The following is a 9,484-nucleotide window of genomic DNA, read 5'->3' on the forward strand; positions in this document are numbered from 1 at the left end:
CGAGGCTGCGTACAGTGAACGAGACGTTCAACAAAGTACTCGAGAAAGACCGCGACCTACTGACAGCCGTAAAGAAGCGTACGCTCTGAGCGGAATAAAATGCGCAGACAGCGAATTAACATTAACGACGAGTGTTTTAGTGGCGAGGCATCAGGTGGCACAGAAGGAATTGCTGCGTATTGAGGCCGAGATCGAGAACAAGAAGCAGAAAGTCGTTCAGTATGCTGCACAGCTGCGCTGCTCCCAAGAGGATATCGCCGATGTACTAAGGAAACACCGAGTTACACTCCAAAATGCCAAGCAAAAGTCCAAAGGTAGAGTCCTATGTTGCTGGAATCTGGATACAAAATATTCTAAATATTGTTTTACTATGAATATAGTGGTACTGGATCCGCGCGATATCGTTGCATATGCTCACCGTATTGCAGGCACGACGTCAGCGCCGAAAGAGTGGCAACCTGGGGTAAGTGTACCTTGGGTACCCATTTGGGGTGTAATTGATGTTGCTAATGCACATTTTTTGGTGTTTTGTGATACAGTTCCCAATGTTCGGATTCATGCCACCAGCACCACAAGAGCACATGATGCGTGCGGGTGTACTCAGTCGTGGTATCGTCGCAGAAATTGTAACTCAAGGTCCGGAGAAGTATACGTCTACTGCAGCTAGAGTGAGCAAAGAAGGCGACGGTGATGCCATGGAGAAGCTCAATATCCCCATTGGTTTGGGTGCGAGTGATGCTCAGATCCGCAAGCAGATGCCGCCTGGATGGAAGCCAGGCGACCCCGTGGATCTGCCACTCGATGCTCTGCTGCACTACATGGGTCGGAGTTTCTTCACGGAACACGGTATCACGCTGCCTGAGTCGTGGAAGACGGGCGACCCGCTCCCTCCGGACGCAATGGAGATATTGCGCAAGAAGTTTAAACTGCCTGAGAAACGGGCAGCGCTGTACGACGACGAGGTGGTGGACGATGTCGAGAGTTTGCGCAAGAAGCGCAAGCTCGAGGAGGGCGACAAGGCTGACGAGGGCACAGCAGAGAGTGACAGCTCCAGCGACTCGAGTGACAGCGACGAGGAGGCTCCGAACACGATCTCGCTCAGTCTCTCGTCGTCAGAGGACGAAAGTGACGATGATAGCGACTAAAGTTGCTCGTAAATATGCACGCCATATGGCTACATTTTATTGTTTGCAGATTACGGTATCTTTTCAATTATGTTAATTTCACACGCTTAATGATCGTCGTTACTGGACTTACCCATTACTTACTCGGGAAAGGTAAGAAAAGATACTTTTTGGCAAACTTCAAAGCTAATCGTGTCAAACTCGCAGCACGTCGTCGTCGAACCCGCTCGCTTTTCTTAGCCTTTCGAAGGCGGTTCGTGTCTCGCGCAACGGTAATTCACTGCGTTCGCCCGCTCGTGATTGGACTGTCGATCGTATCTGGTCACTGGTCTCCTGTCTCCTCGCACCTTGAGGGGTTCCACAACTGGGCGGTTGGTTCACTTCGCTTGGCGCACGCCTCGCCGCCTCGTCGGCTATTATTACTTGGTCCTCGCCGCAGATAACTCGAGATCTTCAGCATCCACGCTGCTAAGTCGCGTTCACTCTGGTATTTGCAGCGTCCCAGCCGGCTGTCGAAGTCTCAGCTCCCACTTCTCAAGTAGAAATTCACTCTTAGACACCATGGCAAGTCGACCGGTTCAGAAGATGGGCTCGTTGGCCAAGCTCCGTCAGCAGGAGGCCACAGCCACCAATGTAGCGTCGCCTAAAGGCATCTCCATCAAGACGCCGGGAAAGGTCCCGATAGCGCAGACCGGAGGGGACCATTCCCTTGGCCTGCAACGTCGTCGACTATCGGTAGTTAGTGACAACAAGCTGGTCGATGGGATGGCTGCAGCTAGTATTGAAGACGTGGACAGTAGCGAGCAGGCTCTGGCGGACGCTAATTGCGCAGTGGTAGCCTTTGCCGGGTTATCTAAGAAGGGGTACGCTCCCTATAACCCACGCAAGAAGAACCAGGACGCAATGGTGATTAAGTACGACGAAACCACACAGTCACTGCTCTTGTGTGTGTTTGACGGACACGGTGAAGCCGGTGACGGCGTGTCCGGCTCTATCCGCGACAAGTTCGCTACGGAACTCTTCGCCCACGACAAGTTCGCGCGCGCTGGAGACATCAAGCAGGATGCCGAGAGTCTACAAACCGCCATTTTGGATACACTACAATCCGTGGAGCAGGCCGTGCTGCGCGATCCGAGTATTGATACCGAGTTCAGTGGGACAACGGCAGTAGTGAGTGTAGTGCGAGACAACCTGGTGGTGGTCGGGAACGTCGGAGACTCCCGTATCACTCGAGGCTTCGTCAAGCAGGCTGGTCCTTCAGGTCCGGACTCCATGGGCTGTCAGGAGTTATCTATTGATCACAAACCTGACCGACCGGACGAAAAGGCTCGTATTATCGCCAGTGGTGGTCGAGTGTTCGCTGTAGAGTACGACGACGGCATCGATGGCCCTCCTCGTGTCTGGCTGGGACACATGGACGTCCCAGGACTCGCCATGTCCCGCTCACTGGGAGATGCGGTGGCACACACGGCTGGAGTCCTCTCGGAGCCGGAATTCACGACTCGGTGGCTCGATGAACACGACCGCTGCCTCATTGTAGCCACTGACGGTCTGTGGGAGTTCATGTCCAATGAGGAATGTATGGAGATGGCCATGGGCCAGCAAGACCCGAAAGTTGCTGTGGATCTGCTGATCATGGAGGCAAACCGTCGCTGGATGAAGGAGGAGCAAGTCATCGATGATACCACCATCATCGTGGCGTATATTGACACGGTCGGGGTCAAGGAAGGCGACAAGGTCACGGCATAACTCTTGAAAGAGCGGATATACAGTATACACACCGTGACGCTGTGGCTTCTATATCGTCCGTCCGGCTCTTCTCGCTTAATTTAAAAATTAATTAAATAAAGCTCCACATCGCTCTTTGTAGCACCATAGCAGGCCACACTGCCATAGGAAATGTAGATGTGATTCACGTGAGGATGGAACGATGTCCTCGATGTTGACTTTCAATGCAAATGAGGTCGCTACATGTAGATCCACAATTTCTGTTCTACTCAATTGTCAGAATGCGCTGAGGAGCTCAGAAATCGTCGTCGTCGTCATCGTCGTCTTCGTCGCTGAAATACGTTCGCCGTTTCATCTGATAACCACAAGATGAATGAGCTTTATAGTCGCTTCTAAGCAACTTTTGCACTCGCAGTCGTACCGTGACTTTCGTGCGCTGCTTCTCCTCATTGACGCCCACTTGGTTGAGCAAGTCGATGAGCTTGTCTTCGTCGATCTTGGCAGCCAGTTGGCCACGTTGAGCCATTTGGATGACCATATCCTCAATAGCACGCGCCTTTTCGGGCTTCACGATAGCTATTCTAGCCACTATATCGCAGTAAAATCACCAACTAGCGGTCGCAAATCAACTGGATCGAACAAGACCCACGTACAGCGCTCACGGGCGTCCGGCAGCATAACCTGTTGCACCAAGGACTGACGCATCTGCTCCTGCTCCCTGTTTATTAGATCATATTTAGTCGATATTTAGTTTGACAGGATAGCAGACTGAGGACACGCACTGCTGCTTCATTTGCTGCTGTTGCATCTGCTCCATAGACATCTGCGGCTGAGTCGCGGACTTCTTCTAAGCAGCGTGGGCATACAGTCGTCGTTACGGATTGAGTATTGCATCGTAAAGCGCACCAGGCAGCTGTATGAGAGAAATAGCAAGACGAGCGACGCGAGGCTGTGCCAAAAGCGCACATGCAGAAGACAACTTACGCTCATATTGACGGCTTGCTTTGGATCCGAGGTCACTAAAACGATAAATGACACTGGCCCACAATATTAAAACGCTCTTTCATCCAATCAAGTATGAGCCTGAAGCCCAAAATAATCAACCAATAGAGATAGACATTGTGATAACCTAAATCAGTTTTTAACAATTACAAAAAGGGCTAAAAACAGAAATTCATGTACCTTACTTCGAAGAATAATACAGTAATGAAGCAACAAGGGTAAAATTAATTTCCTGACAAACTTCATATCGCCCTCGACATCACGGAGATGGGCAAGGCACTGAGTCACTACTACTGATTCGAAAATCCAGTAGCCCAGGCTGGTTCAACCACTATGTTGATCGCTAGACAGAATTTGAATTTTAGCGCCGTTAATACATGGACATGCACATGCACATGTTATCTGTAGCCGCTGTCGATCCCAGCGCATTTCCAATTCCGCTCGCGATCACACGCGATGCCGCCACCAGCGCTGAAATCATGTCCAAGAATCTTCTACGTGCCTTCGCCTCACCTGGGGCGAGAAGACCAAACGTACGCGTCAAAAAATTACCTTCCAACACAACAGCAAAGGTGTAGCCAACGGGCCAGAGAATAATTCGCTGTGTTAAGAGGTACATTCTCAGTCAGAAAATGCTACATATCTTAGATTACGTAGGGGGATATGTAGATAAACCCTATTTACTAGTAGTAGAAATGCTCACAGCCTTGTTGTGGTGTGAGACAGCGCGGTCTAAGGGGGGTCCAGGTCCAGCGACTATCAAGTATTGTTAGCAGCATTCGGGTTTGATAAACAAAGCCAGTGTTAGCTATATGCTTAACTAAATTAGTTGGACAAAGCATTCGACCCATAGCTGCGTAGTGACCTCATTATACACTCTAGTAATTATTATAAATCAGGCGTTGCTTCACAAGGCAGATTACTGTACGTCAATATTACAACAAGGGGCTAACCATTAATCAGGATACAAGCCCAGCTCGTCGACGACGTCGTGGCATGACGTCCACCGTCGTGCTGGACGACATCAATTTCCACGATTGGTTCAGGTACCGGAGCCCAAATACCGCCACGCTGTAGTCCTGGTACACGGCCACTAAGAAAACTTGCTCCAGTCTTTCGCAGGTAGAAACACTTATATCCGGTGTTTAAGTACGAGGTGAAATCCTGGGTTTGGGTCGCCATGTCGACCGGAAATGTCGTGCTGCGCGACATGGGGTGTCATGCCAGCTGGATACACTCGTGCATCGACGTGTGTCTCTTCTTCTGTGACAGGAAAATGGGGCTGCTGGACCTTCCTATCTTGCGTAAGATCGATGGGGAGCCGCAGGTCGTTTTTCACCTCGGTCCATCGAGCTGATCAAATACTTGAAGAGCCCCGCGCAAATGCCTCCAAGCAGACCGCTAACCGGGATGAAGGCCTGTTGACCTACTGTGTTGACCGGGTGGATAAGATTAAAGGTAGAATTGAGCACTTCAAGAGTGCTGCCAGCACTAAACCACCCATGTTCATGATCATATGGCAAGGAATTGCGTTATGCGCGACTTCGAGTGCGAATAGCCGAGTTCGTCTTCGAATAGTGAAAATGAGCTATTGGTACAACCTAGGGGGAAACAAGCAAAATTGCACCGACGATATCTACGCTGGGATATGAAAAGAGGAAAACCATAAGCCTTAGAGCGAGCTATTCTCGAATTTTAGGCTGATACAATCTTGCCGATAGTTTATCGAGATCAAGTCTGCCAATCGTCTTCTTCGTTTAGCTCACTAGATGGCTATTTTCTGGAATAGATACCAAAAAGCAGAATGCTGGGAGGGCCAAGTTTAGATTGCAACGCTATGGTTTGCGAGGACGAAGAAGGTTTTCCCTCACTGGCTGTCAAAAGAATACCCAATGACATGGCAGAATAATGCTCGAGCTTACTTGCTATGAGTTTACGGCATTCGGCTCTTTCAAACCAGCCTCACTCGATGCCGTTGCTATAGCTCAGCGGATGGTGCTGTTATTGATTAAGATGAACGAAGAGAGATGGCGTATTGGGGCGGTCGCTTTCGGATAAAGCTGGGCAAAGCAGCCGTGTTTGCAGATCCTTCGGTGGCCCGAGATACCGTTCGTGATATGTTTCGCCCACGACTTGAACAACACAGTAAAAGTAACTCTAAAGTCAGACTACGCGAAAGGCACAAGGAGACCTCCGATGCGATGAACGGTCTTAACATCGCTTTTTCAAAGAGGTTAGTTGAGTCTCAGGTTGCATGTTTGACTCGTTTGAATACGACCTTAGCTTTAGCCAGCTTTGCGAAACACGGTGGAATAACATGAGCATTTGTCTTTCTTCATAACTTCGTCTCCGTAGTGATCTAGAGATGCTGGAAGTCAAATTTCGCAGAGATGACGATTATCTGAGCTCTTTACATGTTTCTTAAAAGAAGGTACCCCCGCCCCGAATTGTCGCCCCGTTAAACGACGCTCACCGAGCTTGATTAATTTACGAGTTCCATTCTTTTCATAGTATCGGTCACATTGAACGCGAGAAGATGCGTCCCTTTCTCTCGGCATCTACTGGCACACATGTGCAAGATAATGCGTTCTTGTAAGGAAGTGCCTAGATCCACCAACTATTTTTGTAGACAAAGTACAATCTGAAATACCGACTTTACCCTAACCACACAATTGATTTTTTCGATTTTTAAAGTTTTGACATTTCAAACCGCTCCTGTCCGCTCATTTCTTATCCCCCGTTCGCTTAAATGGAGGACGCGAAGAAGGTCAAACGCGCGCCAACGCCAGGAGGCGTGCGCAGCTGCGAGGGAGACACGGCGCATGACAAGAAGCTTGCTGAGGGAAGGGACGAGATAACATCGGGGGGCAGCGGCGTAGAGTCACCAGGGGCCAGCACGCATCGGCCAGCAAAAATGACGAAGAGGAGCGGCACCGACGCTGATGCCATCCCGCCAGGTGACGGAAACTCCCGCGATCCAGACGACGTTGATCAAGCCGAAGTTCGTGTGAAGGGTGAGCCCTTCGCTGGTGTATTCGACTCGTGGGATGATATGGAGGCGGCATTCAGCGGGTATGTACAATTCTTTGCAATTAATTTTATTTATCAATTTTGTTTTAATTTATAATTTTGTTTTTTTCCTAGCTACCAGCGCGATACATTCCAAGTCTACAAACTGCGGACGAGCAACTCAATTAGAGATCGCAATCGAACTCGTGCTCGGCAAGCGGAGGCTCGTGGAACGCAGCCAAAGTTATGGGATGAAGCACTTCTGTACTACACGAAGGGATGGACATGCACTCACGGAGGTCAATTCAAGCCTAAAGGGCAGGGGAAGCGTACGAATCACACAACACGTCGAATTCAGTGTCCTGCGAAGCTGAATGCATTGTTGTTCGTCGACGAGGATGGTTCTTTTCGCGTGCGCGTGAAGCTGCACGATTCCACACACAACCACGCCATCGGCAAGAACGTGTTCAACACATACGCAGAGACGCGGAAGATCACGTCACCTGCTACTCGAAGTGTCGTTCGGACAATGTGGCAAGGTACGCCGCAACCAACCAGGAAATTGTTTTATTATTTACGTATCACTAAGTTTGTTTTTAGGAAGGTGGAGCCAAGAGAAAAAAAATCCTCCGATACCTGAAAGATGTATCTGGAAAGCCGATTCAAACGCAAGATGTAAACAACATGATCGCGGAGATGAGACGTGAGTCCTACACCTCGCCTGACGCCAACGTTCGCGTTACGGAGCTACTACATGACTTCAGCGAGGGCCCCGGTAACATGGTGAGGGTGTACCGAGACACGGACTCTCAGTTAACGAGCTGTATTGCCTTCCAGACGAGTCATATGAGGCGCATGGCGCGTCTGTTCCCTGAGGTGGTCTTCATTGATGCTACTCATGGCACGAACATCAACAGGTGAGCAGAATGACGTTATTGGTTTGGTTGGTGACTCTGTTGGTATAGTTGGTATAATTGGGAAATAATTGGATACCCAATTTCGCTACCAATTACTATAACAACTACTATACAAATTACTTACCAATTATGTTTATTTAGCTTATATTATCATATCTTTCTAACCATTCTCAACTATTCCTTTCTAGGTATCGGCTTTTTAGCTTCATGGTGACGGACAAATTCGGTTGTGGAGCGTTTGCGCAGCATTCACTGATTGATGGTGAAACTGAACAGAACATGAAAAACGCAATTTCGGCGTTCAAGATCTACAACGAATGCTGGAAGGAAATCCAAGTCATAGTTATTGACAAGGATTTTACCGAGCTATCCACACTCGAGGCTGAATTTCCTGAGGCTTCTATTATCCTGTGTCACTTTCATGTGATTGATTATCTCAAGCGAGAAATCAGTAAACGTGAGTACGGTTTTACGGACTTCGAAAAGCTTCACCTCAAGAACTTTATTACGATTATGGTTCGAGCTACAACTGAGGAGCTATTTGATCACTACCTGAATGCTCTGAAGGAGTTATGTCGTAGGAAGTTGGCATTTGTGGAGTATTTGGAGACCAACTGGCTTTCGTGCAAAGATCGATGGTGTACATTCCGTCGAGGTGAGCTGCCACATCTCGATAATAACACCAACAATAGGCTTGAGGCTAGCTGGGGTGCTGCCAAGGACGTATTGTCGAGACACATGCCAATGGATGAATGTATTGAAACATTTCTATTTTTACAGCAGGCAGCTGAAGACTCTTACAAGATCAAGACTACACGGATCGGTCATCGTGTAAATCATGGCTACGACCGAGAAATGAAGATGTTAGCTCGTATAGCCACGCACCATGCCTGTAATCTCGTGGAGGAGCAGTACAAGGCTTTTCAAAAGGCAGAATACACAGTGGTAGCAGATGCAGTGGTAGCAGATGGACTGACGTCAACGTTTCAAACTCTCAGAAGCAAAGTAACTCAGCAAGACTACGCGGTATGTTGTTTATTGATTCATTTATTTTTAATTTGCCTCACTTTATTCTGGAAATTCAAATTCTGCAGGTGAACGTGGATACAAACACGTGCAGTTGCGTCTTCAACCAGACTCAAATGTTATTGTGTCGCCATATTATATTTCTGCGGCTTCAGCAGTCAAAATCTACGGCTATTCTCTGCGAAAATATCCCGCCACGATGGTGTTTGCTTGAAGAAGCTGAGGATGCTGACCTGCGCCCAGTGGAGGTGTCTAGCTTTGCGATTGCAGACGTGCCTGGGGTGAAGTCATCAAAAGTGATTTCACACAATGCCAAGTACAAGAACGCATTTGCCGTCTGCCAACGGATCGCCGAAGTCGTTGCTGACAAAGGGACGACAGACTATAGTCGATGGCTTTCGCATCTTGAGTGCCTCGAGCGGAACGCTAGAGATAATGGGAACCCCGTACCGGTTGGTGCGGATGATAATTGTGGAGAAAGCAACATGATTAATGACGGTTCTGTAGAAGTGAGTACAACTAGACGCCGTCTCGATATGGATAGTGTGACCAACGACAATGGAGTATCTGACAAGGGGAACCACGCGCCGACTACGAACGAGAACGTGGCAGAGTTACATCTGTCCGCGGTTCACTTGAACGAAGCTAGTCGTCCGTCTGGACGGCCACGATGCAGCA

General features: G+C 48.8%; 3 protein-coding genes across 3 annotated transcripts; 2 read left to right on the forward strand and 1 right to left on the reverse strand.

Annotated features, from left to right (window-relative positions):
* Positions 1-370: 370 nt before the first annotated feature.
* PITG_14766 (uncharacterized protein) lies at positions 371-1,145 on the forward strand (the record flags this gene model as incomplete). The annotated part of the gene is made up of 2 exons (XM_002898591.1): positions 371-463; positions 540-1,145. 2 exons carry the CDS (start codon positions 371-373, stop codon positions 1,143-1,145), a joined length of 699 nt encoding a protein of 232 aa, XP_002898637.1.
* A 178-nt stretch (positions 1,146-1,323) lies between these two features.
* On the forward strand, positions 1,324-3,004 carry PITG_14767 (protein phosphatase 2C, putative; the record flags this gene model as incomplete). Its single annotated transcript, XM_002898592.1, has 1 exon — positions 1,324-3,004. One exon carries the CDS (start codon positions 1,686-1,688, stop codon positions 2,871-2,873), a length of 1,188 nt encoding a protein of 395 aa, XP_002898638.1.
* A 14-nt stretch (positions 3,005-3,018) lies between these two features.
* PITG_14768 (uncharacterized protein) lies at positions 3,019-3,866 on the reverse strand (the record flags this gene model as incomplete). The annotated part of the gene is made up of 5 exons (XM_002898593.1): positions 3,019-3,207; positions 3,274-3,440; positions 3,506-3,570; positions 3,635-3,699; positions 3,837-3,866. The coding sequence occupies 5 exons, from the start codon at positions 3,840-3,842 to the stop codon at positions 3,148-3,150; spliced, it is 363 nt and encodes a 120-aa protein (XP_002898639.1).
* Positions 3,867-9,484: the final 5,618 nt, after the last annotated feature.

The sequence above is a fragment of the Phytophthora infestans genome, genomic scaffold (assembly GCF_000142945.1).
Source record: "Phytophthora infestans T30-4 supercont1.36 genomic scaffold, whole genome shotgun sequence".
Classification (NCBI taxonomy): domain Eukaryota; phylum Oomycota; class Peronosporomycetes; order Peronosporales; family Peronosporaceae; genus Phytophthora; species Phytophthora infestans.